This window comes from Rhinoderma darwinii, chromosome 9, assembly GCF_050947455.1.
Source record: "Rhinoderma darwinii isolate aRhiDar2 chromosome 9, aRhiDar2.hap1, whole genome shotgun sequence".
NCBI classification, from domain to species: domain Eukaryota; kingdom Metazoa; phylum Chordata; class Amphibia; order Anura; family Rhinodermatidae; genus Rhinoderma; species Rhinoderma darwinii.
Window position 1 is genome coordinate 18,624,301 of NC_134695.1, and position 17,417 is coordinate 18,641,717.

Here is a 17,417-nt window from a genome sequence, read left to right on the forward strand (position 1 = left end):
AACTGCTCAATCCTGCGTGTCAGAGACACGCAGGACCCGCTGTCACTGAACCAGTCAGTCCTGCTGATCTGATGGATACAGGTTTCAGCGCAAGATACAGCTGCTCTGTATACAGGATACAAAGCAGCTGTATCTTAAAAAGGAAAAATAATTTTTACTAAAAAGCAATTACAAAGTTGAACCAATCACACTGATAAACATTTTTTTTTTTAAAAGTTGTTTTAAAGGTATATATAGCCTTTTAAGGGGCTTATTTGCATATTTATTATTGTACACGGTTAGTTTGACTATTGGAAAATAGACTCATATGTGATTCCTTGTTGTTGATTCCACTATCAAAAAGTGTTTTAGCCTCTGCTATTGGGTTTTAGAGTTTTGCCTACTATTCACACCACTATTTGTCTACCTTCACATTGCTAGTTTCACCATGATCCTCCCAAGTTATAAAGTGATGGCACATCGTGAATGGAACTATGCTACAGTATCAGGGGTGACGCTGTGCAGGGAAAAAAACGGTGGAGGGATTCAGCGCTGCAGGCCCTTTACTCTCAGGATCGGTGGGCTTCCCAGAAATTAGTACCCCCACTGATCATAACTTAATGACATATCCTAGCGATATGCATTCAATTTATAAGATAGGATTACCCCTTTAAGGTCATATGTAGAAATGTCACTTTCAAAGTGATAAATTTTTGCAGTTCATCATGGATGCAATGGATGTATGTTTATTATTGATCTAATTCATGCCTAGACAATTGTTAGCCAAATCTTGGAGCCAGCAAGAAAATGCTGTAGAGCCAGGTCTATACAACCCAGTTGAGGAGCAATTGATGCACAGAAAAAAAATTCCAGTAGTTACAGCAGGCCCCCCTCGTCTGATTGTTCTCTCCTCCAACATGCTCCTGTGATGCACCCCCTACTGGCAGCAAGCTATATAGCTAACAGGGATAAATGGAGGAGCACACATCTTCATCCTTATGACAGCTGCTGTGTTCTTTCTGTGCCTGGCAGGAGTAGTCTGCGACTGCTTTTGACAAGACAGATGGAGTTTGATGCGGTCAGTGACGGTATTCAGTGACAGGTGCAAGCACATGGCCTCCAAATACAAATTAAATGCCAGGAGCAATATCCAGTGGTTTTGTCCAGCCCTGATGTATTTAATAATTGTAAGAATTTCTACACACATAAAGGGAAAATTGAGTCCATAAATTTTTGTGATATTTTGTAATGAACCTTCCTTCACCAATGCATGCCTAAAGTCTGTTTTCATAAGGAGGGTGGCTTCAGTAAAGCTGCACTAGTAATACATTGTGGAGTCGCTGTTGGGGGTGTACATGGTTGTTCTTAATACACCCCCTTCACTTAATTTTGTATGAGGTGGTAATACAGCTACATATGCATATTGTCTTGACTTTCATTGCTGTGAAATATCTTGGAGAGTGGATAGTGAGATCTACAGTCTTTCGAGGTTATTTGGCTCCTTAAAGGGAATGTGACGCTAGAAAAAAATGTATTTTTTTTTTTGTTAAACAATTAGTGTGTAGGTGATTAAACATTGTTCTAATTTTTTTTAGTTTTTTCACGAGTCAGGAAATATTATAAATTAGATTCTAATTTATAATATTTCCCAGTGCTGGTCACTAGATGGAGCAATTCCCAAAATTGCAGCATTGCATGTGGTAAAGCAACCACATTGCTTTATGCTGCAAAATTTGAGAAAACTCACTCGCTCTAGTGAGCTCTCAGAATCCCCCCTCCTTTATCCTGGCTAGTGCCGGGAGAAACGAGGGGATTGAACGGTCAAACCTCCTACACTGTGTGTCGCCATTTTTTGAGCTAACACACAGTGTAGTAGGTTAACATACACTAGTAAACACACAGTAAAACACTTACATACACAGAAATAACTTACCTGCTCCAGCCGCCGCCGCTCCCTTCGGTCCGTCCGCTCCGTCTGCTACCTCCCGCTCCAAGTGCACAAGTCCGGAAGCCGCGACCGGAAGTAGTAATCTTACTGTCCGGCCGCGACTTCCGGTCCACAGGAAAATGGCGCCGGACGTCGCACAGTTCAACTTGGACTGTGTGGGAGCAGCGCATGCGCCGTTCCCACACAGACGGCATACACCATAGTGGATGGAACGGGCCCCGTTCGCAGTCACTATGGGACTGTGTGTGCCGTATTCCATGTCTGTATGTGTCGTTAATCGACACATACAGAAATGGAAAAAAAAATGGCAGCCCCCATAGGGAAGAAAAAGTTCAAAAATAGAAAAAAGTGAAACACAGACACACAAATAAATATAAAAGTTTTTAATAAAACACTAAAATCAAACTGATGTAAAAAAATATTTTTTTGTGACACTGTTCCTTTAAGGGTTTTAATACATTTAATTAATGCAGGAATTTTCTAAATTTTCTTGTTAACTCACCAATTGTCATCTATATTTTACGAGTACACGCAGTCCTGTATCACAGTTACAAGTGATGACAAATTGTGAACCATTTAACTAGTGTTTATTAAACCAGTCACATCATGCTAAAAACACCTGCAAGAAACCATATCTAGAACTGTCAATTCTGTATTTTCCTAATGTTTAAATTGAATATCATGAAAATATAATAGTATATTTATATAATATATAGTATAGTATATAATAAATAAAATATAATAGTGCAGATTTACTACTCAAAATGTGCCGGAATTCTGGCTCAATTGAGACAGAATTCTGGCATACATGCTGCACACCACATTTATTAACTGTTTTAGACACGGGGTGTTGTGTAGCAGGAAATCGGGCATGGCCTAAAGTGCGCCACATTGCAACTAAAGTAAGTCAACCAAGAGGTGGCATAAAGTTAGACCAGTGTCTAAAGCTGCACCAAATTTAGCAGACAGCATGAACCACTGATAAGTTTGGCTCATCTAGTCTAGTTTCAACCTGTCTAAATCTAAGACGGTATTAATCTGCCTCAATGTTTTAATAAATTTCACAACACAAATATAGTTAAAGATTTATGGACTTGAGGTAAAATGTACTCATTTTTTGTATGTTTTTAACAGGTGATGAATGTTGATGGAAGTATGCGGAAAACCCTCATAGAAGATAAGCTGCCTCATATATTTGGTTTTACCCTACTTGGAGATTACATCTATTGGACAGATTGGCAAAGAAGAAGCATTGAAAGAGTTCACAAAGTAAGGGCAAGTCGAGAAATAATAATTGATCAGCTGCCGGATCTAATGGGGCTAAAAGCAGTCAGTGTAACAAATACTTTTGGTAAGTTTATAACCGTTTGTATCATGGTGCATTTTATGTTATGTTGTTAGAGAAAGGGGAACCTATTAATAAAAGTTAGGTTATTTTGTAAACTGCAGTTCCCTCATATACGTACCCGTATCTGTTATCAGATTTGTCCCCTTCACAAGTGGGACTGATCTGATTATAAGGGAGGTAGGCCATTGGAAATTCATATTTCCCCTCCGCTTTAGGGCTTATTCAGACAAGCGAGATTCTCGTCCGCGTGCTGTGCGTTGAAACAACTAACCCATTGATTTCAATGGGGCTATTCACACCTGCGTGAGTTTTCACGCAGCGAGTGTCCGATGCGTGAAACTCACTGCATGTCCTAAATTGGTGCGTTTTCGCCCATTGAAGTCAATCAGTGCGTGAAAACCACAGACAGCACTCGGACGCACATCTGCGTGCTGTCCGTGTTTCTCGCATCAATTACATAAAAAAAAAAGAAGTGCTTGCAAGTGCATGAAAACACATGCCACTCGCAAAGCACACTGATGCAAAACGAACACGGACAGATTTACGCGCATCTGCTCCTTGAGTTCTGCTCCTAAAAACAGAGAGGCTATTTTAGTTAGGCCTCTATCTGCTGCAATAAACATCTGTAGTCTGCTGGTGGAATTGCAATGCAACAAAATAGGTTTGAATCTGCAACAAAACTTAAGAACATTCCATGGCATACACAGAAGTGTGCGTGGCTGCTGATGGATGGAAAACCAGATTTCTCCATGAAGAGATTATTTACAATACCAGAGCACACACCTCAATAATAATTGTCACATTACTGCAGGTATATAAATACATGTACCTTTAAAGGGGAATATTTATTCATTCCTTAACCCCTTCCTGACATTTGTCGTATAGATACGTCATGGAAAGCTAGTGCTTCCCGCATTTTGCCGTATCCATACGACTAATGGTGGACACAGGCTCAGAAGCTGAGTTGGGGCCAACATCCCGGGGTGTCGGCTGTATATTACAGCTGACGCCCTGGGGAAATGGCTGGGACCGAAGTTTGCTCCGATTATCTGCAATTCAACCGGAGGCCTAACACAAGCCTCCCGGTATGCCCAGTACGGAAGCCTTTCAGGCAAAGCCCGGAAGCGGGGCCTAATAGGCTCCCGTAGCCGATGGCAATATGGCGTCATAGCTGAGCCGGCGTCATCAGCGGTGGATGTCAGCTGTATGTTATCCACCTGTAACGGCAAGAACCAGACCTTGCTCCGATTCTTGCCATTAACCCCTTAGATGCAGCCATCGAAAAGCGTTAGCTGCATCTTAGGTTGGTAGCAGATCGTTAGCCCTGCCATGCAATCGCAGGGCCGTCGACTGCTGCTATGGCACCAGGAGGTCTAACAATGGCGGTACCCGACTAGGCCCCGCCCAGAGGTGAAGCCTAATCGGCTTTCTGTCAGTGAATGACTGACAGATCTAATACATTGCACTACATGGGTAGTGCAATGTATTAGAAAAAAAATCTGCAGTTGGACCTTCAAGTCCCCTAGTGGGACTAAAGAAAAGTATAAAAAAAAGTGAAAAAAAAAAAGTTGTAAAATAAAGTTTCAAGTAATAAAATAAAACACAATCGCTTAACAAGTCCTTTACTATTGAAAAAAATAAACCATATATATTTGGTATCGCCACTTCCGTAACAAACTGAACTATGAAAATGTTATGTAATTTATTCCAGTGAACGGTGGGAAACAAAAACCGGAAAAAAACAATGCCAGTACTTCTGTTTTTTTGTTTACTTTGCGCTACAAAAATTAAAATAAAAAGGGATCAAAAATTGGCATGTATCCAAAAATGTTACCTATACAAACGATAGCTCGTCTCGCAAAAAACATGCCCTCATACAGCTCCGTCGACTAAAAAAATTAAAAGTTATGGTTCTCACAACATGGCCACAAAAAAGGCATTATTTTTACAAAAGTAATTTTATTGTGCAAAAAGTTGTAAAACATAAAAAAGTGCCATAAATTAGGTATCGCCGGAATCGTACTGACCCGCAGAATAAAGTCAACATGTAATTTATAACGCATGGTGAACGCTGTATAAAAAAACTATGCCAGAATTGCTGTTTTTTTGTCATATTGCCTCCCAAAAAAAAAGTATAAAAAGTAATCAAAAAGTCGCATGTACCCCAAAATGTTACCAATAATAACTACCGAGGCATCCTGCAAAAACACAGCCCTTATACCACTAAGTTTATGAAAAAATAAAATTAGTTAAGGCTCCAACAAGTCAGAAAATAAAAAATATGCAGTTGTGCAGGCCCGAGGCGAACATTTCTTCTGTTTAAAGATGCGATTTACCAATGCCCTAAAATTAAGGAACCAGGACGGGTAGGGCCCAAACATATCTGCTGCAAGCGACGGTGCCCGTATTGTCCTAGGACAAAACTTTCCCAGCAAGATTCCCCAAACTGCAAAGGTGCGGACCAAAAGGTGATAAGAAACTACACCAATTATCAGTGCGACACTGGCCTTTTCCAGACAGGATTGCCCATTATTATACCACCTGACTATGTCCCTGATGTACACATATCCCCACATTATAAACTAAAATACCAATAATACCCCAAACAAAACTATAAAGCAAAATCCACTTTCCAATAGCCCAACGGCGCCTGCTCTCTTTTGAACCCTACAGCGTTCCCAAACATCTGTTTACTTCCACATATATGGCATCGCCATACCCGGGAGAACCCTTTTAACAATTTTTTTGGGTGTGTGTCTGCAGTGGCACAAGCTGGGCATGACATATTTGCCACTAAAATTGCATAACCACGGAAAAATTTAAATTTTTACTTTGCACCATCCGCGGCGCATTCATTTATGGAAAAGACCTGTGGGGTGAAAATGCTCACTACACCCCTTAATAAATGCCTTGAGGGGTGTAGTTTCCAAAATGAGGTCACTTTTCAGGGGTTTATTTTATTATTTCACATCAGAGCCTCTGCAATTGTGAACCAATACTTTGTAAATTGCCAAATTGGCCCTTAACTTCGCATGGTAATCTTTCACTCCTGAACCTGGTCGAATGTCCAGGCAAATGATTAGGGCCACATTTAGGGTGATTCAAAAACCGGAAAACACAGCATAATAATTAGAGAGCTGTCTTGTTATGGTGGCACAAGCTGGGCTCCACATATTGGCATATCTATGGAAAAATTCCCATTTTCACTCTGCAACATCGAGTGCACACTAATTTCTGCAAAACACCTGCAGGATTAACATGCTCACTACACCCCTAGATGAATACCTTGACAGGTGTAGTTTCCAAAATCACTTCTGGGGGGTTTCCACTGTTTTGGTCCCACAAAGGCTTTGCAAATGCGACATAGCGCCCAGAAATCAATCCAGCAAAATCTGCACTCCAAAAGCCAAATGCCGCTCCTTCCCTTCTGAGCCCTACTTTGTGCCCAAACAGCAGTTTATGAAAACAAATGGGGTATTGCCGTACACGTGAGAAATTGCTTTACAAATATTGGGGTTCTTTTTTTTTTCCTTTATTTGTTGAGAAAATGAAAAAGTTTGAACTAAAGTTATGTCTAATTGAAGAAAAGGGATTTATTTTATTTTCACTGCCCAATTCTAATAAAATCTATGAAACACCTGTGGGGTCAAAATGCTCACTACACCCCTAGATCAATTCCTCAAGGGGTGTAGTTCCCTAAATGGAGTCACTTTTTGGACGTTTTCACTGTTTTGGTACTTTGGGAGCTTTGCAAATGCGACATATCCTCCGCAAACCATTCCTGCTGGATTTGAGCTCCAAAAGCCAATGTAATGGCAGGAAGGAGGTGAAGGGAAAGTGAGCCCTAATCTACCCACCGCCCTGTCCCTGCCTACTTGCAACGACCCGCCCTAGGCGACGGGGTACAACTGGGCGGCGGTCCCTACGCTGTCTAAGTGCACGGGAGAACAAACATGGAACACGCAAGGGAAGGGGCAGTAGCCCACGGAACGCCGCGAGGAAACGGAGCGGTGAATGAGTAGTCAGGACCAGGATGAAGTGGAGTATACCAACGTGAGCACGGAGAAGGAAGCAAGCCAGGGGCAAAGCGAAGAGGATAAGCGGAACTGCAGCAAGGCAGAAGCACGGCAGAAGCAGGCTGAAGCAAGCAGCAGTGGGGCCAGGAATCCAGAAGAATTACAAGCACTGAGGAAGAGAACACGGCAGGTAATAATGGACAGGGGGCGGAGCTAACTCCCGACTGACCAGGCCGCGATAGGCTCTCCCACTCCTGAGCCTGCCACCCTGGTTGGTGGGAGCCGGTGTCAGTCTAAGAGGTCTGGCCTCAGGTGTGGATTGATTAATCCCAGGAGTATACCTAGACTTAGTACCTGGCAGATCCCTAACAGCCAAATGGCGCTCTTTCCATTCTAAGCCCTGCCGTGTGTCCAAACAGCCGTTTATGACCACATATGGGGTATTGCTTTACTCGGAAGAAATTGCTTTACAAATGTTGCAGTGCTTTTTCTCCTTTAGTCCTTGTGGAAATGATAAAAAATTAGCTAAACCTAAATTTTGTTTGAAACAATGTAGATTTTCATTTTCACAGCCTACTTCCAATTATTTCTGCAAAAAAACAGTGGCGTCAAAATGCTCACTATACCCCTAGATAAATTCATTGAGGGGTGTAGTTTCCCAAATGGGGTCACGTTTGAGGTATTTCCACTGTTTTGGCACGGCAAGAGCCCTTCAAACCTGACATGGTGCCTAAAATATATTCTAATAAAAAAGAGGCCCAAAATCCACTAGGTACTCCTTTGCTTCTGAAGCCGGGGTTTCAATCTATTAGCACACTAGGGCCACATGTGGGATATTTCCTAAAACTGCAGAACCTGGGCAATAAAACTTTCTGTGTTACAAAAAAAAATGGATTAAAAATTAATTTCTGCAAAAAAAAACGAAATTTGTAAATTTCACCTCTATTTTGCTTTAATTCCTGTGAAACGTCTAAAGGGTTAAGAAACTTTCCAAATGCTGTTTTGAATACTTTGAGGGGGGAGTTTTTAAAATGGGTGACTTATTGGGGGTTTCTAATATATAAGGCCCTCAACGCCACTTCACAACTGATCTGGCCCCTGTAAAAATAGCCTTTTGAAATTTTCTTGAAAATGTGAAGTACAGTAAAAAATTGTGAAAATATGTGACATTGCTGCTAAAGTTCTAAGCCTTGTAACGTCCCAGAAAAAAAAAAAGAATGTTCAAAAAAGATGCCATTCTAAAGTAGACATATGGGGAATGTTAATTAGCAATCATTTTGTGTGGTATAAATGCATGTCTTCTAAGCACATACAGTTTGGTGTTTTTCACAATTAAATACTGAATGTATCAAGCTAATTTTGCCACAAAGTCCAATGTGTCACGAGAAAACTATCTCAGAATCGCTTGGATAGGTCAAAGCATTCAGAAGTTATTACCACATAAAGTGAAACATGTCAGATTTGAAAAATGAGGGTCCGTCAGGAAGGTCAAAAGTGGCCAAAGCGGGAAGGGGTTAAACAATCATAGGATTTTGTTTTCTTACTGAGGTTGCTTTACAAGTAAACATTATTTAAAAAAAAAAAAAAATTCAATGCATGGGTTAGAACTTTCTCATACCAGTGTTTTATTTGTAGTTCAATAACACAAAAATTTAACAATTTGCCACCTTATAAGCTGGTGCTTGTTCTATCACAAATAGAGTGTTGCACGTTTGGCTTAGGTTTGACCACGTCCAGAAAGGCAGATCCTGTAAAAAAAAAAAATAATAATTAGTTTTTTTTTATACACTATGTGTATATTCCCCCAAAATCTGTATACCTTATACAATATCATTGGCTAAGAAACCTAGTCTTTTCTGTTTATTGACGTAATTCCAGTACATAAGTCATCTTTTTTTGTCTTTTGCTTCTTATTAATGTATCAGCAGTGGCACAGTGCTATGTTTTTTCAAATTGACGACCCTTTTATTTTGTGCTATGTATATTAACCCCTTAACGCTCATTGACGTACTATTACGTCATGGTAAGCGCCCTGTTCGCGCACCATGACGGAATAGTACGTCTCGGGAGTAACGGCCGTTTCGGCCGTCCTCCCGACACATACAGGAGCTGTGACAGCTGCTGTCTCGTACAGCAGCTGTCACAGCTCCTACAGCGGGGACCGATTGCTGTGTCCCCGCTGATTAACCCCTGAAAAGCCGTGTTCAATAGCGATCACGGCTTTTTAGGGGTTAAGCTGCCATCGCCGGCCTGCTACACGATATCGGCCGGCTATGGTGACTATGGCAACCGGACACCAAATAATGGCGTCCGGCTATGCCATAGACGGAAGCCTAGTGGGTCCTGACTAAGTCAGGACCCACTATGCTTGCTGTCAGTGAGTAGCTGACAGTTCTAATACACTGCACTACGCATGTAGTGCAGTGTATTAGAATAGCGATCAGGGCCTCCTGCCCTCATGTCCCCTAGTGGGACAAAGTAAAAAAGTTTAAAAAAAGATGTGTAAAAATAAGAAAATAAAAGATTTAAAAGTAATAAAAGTAAAAATCCCCCCTTTTCCCTTATCAGTCCTTTATTATTAATAAAAATATATAAACAAACAAACTATACATAATTGGTATCGCCGCGTCCGTAACGGCCTGAACTACAAAATTATTTTATTATTTATCCCGCGCGGTGAACGCCATAAAATAATAATAAACAGTCCCAGAATCACAATTCTTTGGTCACTTCACTTCGCAAAAAATGGAATACAAAGAGATCAAAAAGTCGCATGTACCTAAAAATGGTATTGATGGACACTACAGTTCGTTACGCAAAAAATAAGTCCTCGCACGGCTTTATTGATGGAAAAATAAAAACGTTATGGCTCTTAGAATATGATAACACAAAAAGTGAATGATTTTTTACAAAACGTATTTTATTGTGCAAACGCCATAAGACATAAAAAAAACTATAAACATCTGGTATCGCCGTAATCGTATCGCCCCGCAGAATAAAGTGAATATTTCATTTATAGCGCACGGTGAACGCTGTAAAAAAAATAGAATAAAAAACCAATAGTAGAATTGCTGTTTTTTAGTCACCGCGCCACTTAAAAATAGAATAAAAACTGATCAAAAAGCCGCATGCACCCCAAGAAAACTACAATGAATTCCTCAAGGTCTCTAGTTTCCAAAATGCTGTCACTTTTGGGGGGTTTCCACTGTTTTGGCACCACAAGACCTCTTCAAACCGGACATGGTGCCTAATAAAAAGGAGGGCTCAAAATCCACTAGGTGCTCCTTTGCTTCGGAGGCCGGTGCTTCAGTCCATTACCGCACTAGGGCCACATCTGGGATATTTTTCAAAACTGCAGAATCTGGGCAATAAGTATTGGGTTGTGTTTCTCTGGTAAAACCTTTTGTGTTATAAAAAAAAGTGGTCTAAAAAGGATTTTCTGACCAAAAAAAAATAGATTTCACTTCTACTTTGCTCAAAATTCCTGTGAAACACCTAAAGGGTTCTTAAACTTTCTAAATGCTGTTGTGAATACTTTGAGGGGTCTAGTTTCTAAAATGGGGTGTTTGATTGGGGTTTCTAATATATGGGCCCCTCAAAGCAACTTCAGAACTGAACTGGAACCTAAAAAAATAAATAAATTAGGCAATACTTCGCTTCTTACATTATACTGATAATGAGCCGTGCCCACCCCGAGATGACCCCAGTTTTGACCGTTTGTATAAATGGAGACCCCTATTAGACAGTTTCAGTGCCCGGTTTTGCCAAGCATACACCCCCGAGAAGTGTATTTCTATTGATGAGTCCTTGGTACATTTTAAAGGGAGGGTTCAATTCCGCGAGTACCTGCCGGGTAAGAGGGCAAGGTATGGCGTAAAGATGTATAAGCTGTGCGAGAGTGCATCAGGGTATACCTACAAATTTAGTATATATGAAGGGAAGTTCACCAGTATTCAGCCCCCAGAATGCCCCCCCCCCCCTTACTGGGAGTTAATGCAAAAATTGTGTGGGATTTGGTGCACCCACTGCTGGACCAGGGTAACCACCTCTACCTGGATAATTTTTATACCAGCGTCCCACTCTTGAACTGCCTCGCTTCCAGAAGTCCTGCGGCATGCGGCACTGCTAGAAGAAATCTGAGAGGCCTCCCTAAGACTCTGCAGGGCAAACGCTCAGAAGGGTGAGAGCAGGGCACAATCTAGCAGCAACATATTGTGTTTCAAGTACAAGGACAAGAGAGATGTCACACCAGTACCCATGTACCTGTACGAGGTACCAGTACAGAGACCCCCAAACCAGACTGCATCCTGGACTACTATAGGTACATGAGAGGGGTGGACTTGTCAGATCAAGCCCTGAAGCCCTACAGGGCTATGCGGTGTGGTATAAGAAGCTGGCCGGGCACATCATACAGATGGCATTGTACAACGCGTATGTGCTACATCGATGTACAGGCCAGATGGGAACTTTCCTGGAATTTCAAGAGGTGGTTATCAAGAAACTAATTTTTATGGAGCAAGAAGAGGGGGGGGCACCCAGTACTTCTGGAGGCGAGGCCACACGCATCGTACCAGGGCAACACTTTCCAGGAGAAGTTCCCCAAACTGGCAAGAAAGAAAAAAGTCAAAAGAGGTACAAAGTCTGCTATAAGAGGGGGATAAGGAAGGACACAATATATCAATGTGACACATGTCCCGAAAAACTAAGGCTCCGTATGAAAGAGTGCTTCAAAATTTATCATACATCCCATGATTTTTAATCTACCCCAGTTTTACTTACCCTGATGCACTTGGCACAGCTTATCCCCCCTCGTCTTTCCCCTCTGAGCCCTGCTGCATGCCTAGGCAGCTGATTACACCCACATGTAGGGTATTGACGTACCCGTGAGAACCCACATTACAGTTTATGGGGTGTATGTCTCCGGTCAAAATGCTCACTACACCTCTAGATGAATGCCTCAAGGGTGTAGTTTTTAAAACGGGGTCACTTCTTGGGGGTTTCAACTGTACTGGTACCTCAGGGGCTACTGCATACATGACTTTGCACCAAAAAATCCCCAGTAGGTGTAACGGCAGGGGGTAGGGAGACTGACAAGTGAGCCCTAATCTACCCGCCACTCTGTCCCTGCCTACTTGCAACGACCCGCCCTAGGCGACGGGGTACAACTGGGCGGCGGTCCCTGCGCTCAGTAAGTGCACGACAAACACGACAAACATACAAGGAACACAAGCAAGGAAAAGGGGCCGTTGCCCACGGCAACACCGTGAGCAACCAGAGTGGTGAACGAGCCGAGTCAAGCCAGGAGTGTGCGAGGTACAAAACGAAAAGCAGAAGAGTAGTCGGTAAGCCAGGGTCGGTATGGAGCAGGATCAAAAATAGCAGGAGCTGTAGCTGGGCCAGGAACCACAAGGAAGGAAACAAAAGCAATAACAAGCACCGAGGGACAGGAAGTGCAGGCTTAAATAGACCGAGGGCGGGAGCTAGCTGAGTCTGGCCAGGTTACGATAGGCTCTCCCACTCCTAAGCCTGCCAGCCTGAATGGTGGAAGCAGGAGTCAGTCTCAGGGATGTATTCTCAGGTGCTGACTGATTAGTTCTGGGAGTTAACCCCGCAGTGCCTGGCAGATCCTTTACAGTACCCCCCTTTTATGAGGGGCCACCGGACCCTTTCTAAGTGGACCTGGCTTACTGGGGAAACGCAGGTGGAACCTCCTGACCAATACCCCAGCGTGAACATCCCGGGCGGGTACCCAAGTCCTCTCCTCGGGCCCGTATCCTCTCCAATGGACCAGGTACTGGAGGGAGCCTTGGACCATCTTGCTGTCCACAATCCTGGCCACCTCGAATTCCACCCCCTCCGGGGTGAGGATGGGAACAGGAGGTCTCCTCGAGGGAGCCAAGGACGGGGAGCAGCGTTTGAGGAGGGAGGCATGAAACACGTCGTGTATCCGAAAAGACGGGGGTAACTCCAGCCGGAAGGAGACAGGATTGAGGACCTCAATGACCTTATACGGCCCAATAAACCGGGGAGCAAACTTCTTGGACGGAACCTTGAGACGCAAGTTCCTAGACGACAACCACACCAGATCCCCGACCATAAACAGGGGGTTAGCAGAACGTTTTTTATCAGCCTGAGTTTTTTGTACGCTCTGGGACACCTCTAGGTTTTTCTGAACCTGGGCCCAGACTGTGCACAGTTCCCGATGAACGACCTCTACCTCAGGATTGTTGGAACTACCAGGTGAAACGGAGGAGAACCGTGGATTAAACCCAAAATTACAAAAAAAAGGAGAGACCCCAGACGAGTTACTGACCCGGTTATTAAGGGAAAATTCGGCGAGGGGAATGAAAGAGACCCAATCAAATTGACAGTCAGAGACAAAACACCTTAAGTATTGTTCTAGAGACTGATTAGTCCTCTCCGTTTGGCCATTGGTTTCAGGATGGAAGGCAGAGGAGAAGGACAGATCAATCCCCAACTTCATACAGAAGGCTCTCCAAAACAATGAAACAAATTGTACCCCTCTGTCCGAAACAATATTGACAGGGACCCCATGGAGACGCAGGATGTGTTTCACAAACAAGGTAGCCAACGTTTTGGCGTTGGGTAGTTTCTTGAGGGGCACAAAGTGGCACATCTTACTGAAGCGGTCCACCACCACCCACACCACCGACTTGCCTTGGGATGGAGGCAAATCGGTGATAAAATCCATGGAGATATGTGTCCAAGGTCTCTGGGGAATGGGCAACGAACGCAGTAAGCCCGCTGGTCGGGACCTGGGAGTCTTGGACCTAGCACAAACCTCACAAGCGGCGACGTAGGCCTTAACGTCTTTAGGCAACCCAGGCCACCAATAATTTCTGGTAATGAGGTGTTTGGTACCCAGGATGCCTGGATGGCCAGATAGTGCGGAGTCATGATTTTCCCTAAGTACCCTTAGCCGGAATTGCAGGGGAACAAACAGCTTGTTCTCAGGAAGATTCCCGGGAGCTGCACCTTGATCAGCAGCAATTTCAGAGACTAAATCAGAATCGATCGAGGAAATGATTATACCTGGAGGCAAAATACAAGGAACACAAGCAAGGAAAAGGGGCCGTTGCCCACGGCAACACCGTGAGCAACCAGAGTGGTGAACGAGCCGAGTCAAGCCAGGAGTGTGCGAGGTACAAAACGAAAAGCAGAAGAGTAGTCGGTAAGCCAGGGTCGGTATGGAGCAGGATCAAAAATAGCAGGAGCTGTAGCTGGGCCAGGAACCACAAGGAAGGAAACAAAAGCAATAACAAGCACCGAGGGACAGGAAGTGCAGGCTTAAATAGACCGAGGGCGGGAGCTAGCTGAGTCTGGCCAGGTTACGATAGGCTCTCCCACTCCTAAGCCTGCCAGCCTGAATGGTGGAAGCAGGAGTCAGTCTCAGGGATGTATTCTCAGGTGCTGACTGATTAGTTCTGGGAGTTAACCCCGCAGTGCCTGGCAGATCCTTTACAGTACCCCCCTTTTATGAGGGGCCACCGGACCCTTTCTAAGTGGACCTGGCTTACTGGGGAAACGCAGGTGGAACCTCCTGACCAATACCCCAGCGTGAACATCCCGGGCGGGTACCCAAGTCCTCTCCTCGGGCCCGTATCCTCTCCAATGGACCAGGTACTGGAGGGAGCCTTGGACCATCTTGCTGTCCACAATCCTGGCCACCTCGAATTCCACCCCCTCCGGGGTGAGGATGGGAACAGGAGGTCTCCTCGAGGGAGCCAAGGACGGGGAGCAGCGTTTGAGGAGGGAGGCATGAAACACGTCGTGTATCCGAAAAGACGGGGGTAACTCCAGCCGGAAGGAGACAGGATTGAGGACCTCAATGACCTTATACGGCCCAATAAACCGGGGAGCAAACTTCTTGGACGGAACCTTGAGACGCAAGTTCCTAGACGACAACCACACCAGATCCCCGACCATAAACAGGGGGTTAGCAGAACGTTTTTTATCAGCCTGAGTTTTTTGTACGCTCTGGGACACCTCTAGGTTTTTCTGAACCTGGGCCCAGACTGTGCACAGTTCCCGATGAACGACCTCTACCTCAGGATTGTTGGAACTACCAGGTGAAACGGAGGAGAACCGTGGATTAAACCCAAAATTACAAAAAAAAGGAGAGACCCCAGACGAGTTACTGACCCGGTTATTAAGGGAAAATTCGGCGAGGGGAATGAAAGAGACCCAATCAAATTGACAGTCAGAGACAAAACACCTTAAGTATTGTTCTAGAGACTGATTAGTCCTCTCCGTTTGGCCATTGGTTTCAGGATGGAAGGCAGAGGAGAAGGACAGATCAATCCCCAACTTCATACAGAAGGCTCTCCAAAACAATGAAACAAATTGTACCCCTCTGTCCGAAACAATATTGACAGGGACCCCATGGAGACGCAGGATGTGTTTCACAAACAAGGTAGCCAACGTTTTGGCGTTGGGTAGTTTCTTGAGGGGCACAAAGTGGCACATCTTACTGAAGCGGTCCACCACCACCCACACCACCGACTTGCCTTGGGATGGAGGCAAATCGGTGATAAAATCCATGGAGATATGTGTCCAAGGTCTCTGGGGAATGGGCAACGAACGCAGTAAGCCCGCTGGTCGGGACCTGGGAGTCTTGGACCTAGCACAAACCTCACAAGCGGCGACGTAGGCCTTAACGTCTTTAGGCAACCCAGGCCACCAATAATTTCTGGTAATGAGGTGTTTGGTACCCAGGATGCCTGGATGGCCAGATAGTGCGGAGTCATGATTTTCCCTAAGTACCCTTAGCCGGAATTGCAGGGGAACAAACAGCTTGTTCTCAGGAAGATTCCCGGGAGCTGCACCTTGATCAGCAGCAATTTCAGAGACTAAATCAGAATCGATCGAGGAAATGATTATACCTGGAGGCAAAATACAAGGAACACAAGCAAGGAAAAGGGGCCGTTGCCCACGGCAACACCGTGAGCAACCAGAGTGGTGAACGAGCCGAGTCAAGCCAGGAGTGTGCGAGGTACAAAACGAAAAGCAGAAGAGTAGTCGGTAAGCCAGGGTCGGTATGGAGCAGGATCAAAAATAGCAGGAGCTGTAGCTGGGCCAGGAACCACAAGGAAGGAAACAAAAGCAATAACAAGCACCGAGGGACAGGAAGTGCAGGCTTAAATAGACCGAGGGCGGGAGCTAGCTGAGTCTGGCCAGGTTACGATAGGCTCTCCCACTCCTAAGCCTGCCAGCCTGAATGGTGGAAGCAGGAGTCAGTCTCAGGGATGTATTCTCAGGTGCTGACTGATTAGTTCTGGGAGTTAACCCCGCAGTGCCTGGCAGATCCTTTACAGTAGGCCAAATGGTGGTCCTTTCCTTCTGAGCCCTCCCATGGGCCCAAACGGCAGTTTATCACCACAAATGGGGTATTGCTGCACTCAGGACAAATTGGGCAACAAAATGGAGTATTTTATTTCTTGTGAAAATAAGAAATTTTGATCATAAATTACATCTTATTGGAAAAAATTTCATTTTTTTAATTTCACAGCCCAATTAAAATAGGTGCTGTGAAAAAACTGTGTGGTCAAAATGATAACAACAGCCATAAATTAATTCCTTGAGGGGTGTAGTTTCCAAAATTGGGTCACTATTGGGGGATTCCTACTGTTTTGGCACCTCTTCAAACCTGGCATGCTGCCTAAAATATATTCTAATATAAAAGGGGCCTCAAAATGCACTAGGTGCTTCTTTGCTTCTAGGGCTTGTGTTTTAGTCCACAAGCGCACTAGAGCCACATGTGGGACATTTCTAAAAACTGCAGAATCTGGACAATACATATTTAGTAGTGTTTCTCTGGTAAAACCTTCCGTGTTACACCCAAAAAATTGAATAAAATTGAAATTCAGCAAGAAAAATGAAAATTGCAAATTTCACCTCCACTTTGCTTTAATTCCTGTGAAATGCCTGAAGGGTTAAAAAACTTTCTAAATGCTGTTTTGAATACTTTGAGGGGTCTAGTTTTTAAAATGGGGTGTTTTATCAGGGTTTCTAATACATAGGCCCCTCAAAGCCACTTCAGAACTGAAGAGGTACCTTAAAAAAAAGGCTTTTGAAATTTTCTTTAAAAAAAAGAGAAATTACTGTT

At 44.0% G+C, this 17,417-nt stretch overlaps 1 protein-coding gene across 3 annotated transcripts in view; it reads left to right on the top strand.

Annotated features, from left to right (window-relative positions):
- LOC142660638 (low-density lipoprotein receptor-related protein 5-like) overlaps positions 1-17,417 on the top strand; it is a 298,590-nt gene that overhangs the window by 210,839 nt on the left and 70,334 nt on the right. For all 3 annotated transcript variants that reach the window (XM_075837322.1, XM_075837323.1, XM_075837324.1), the window contains one exon: positions 3,062-3,278. In XM_075837322.1, coding sequence (XP_075693437.1) covers positions 3,062-3,278 — 217 coding nt within the window. The remainder of the gene's footprint in view (positions 1-3,061; positions 3,279-17,417) is intronic.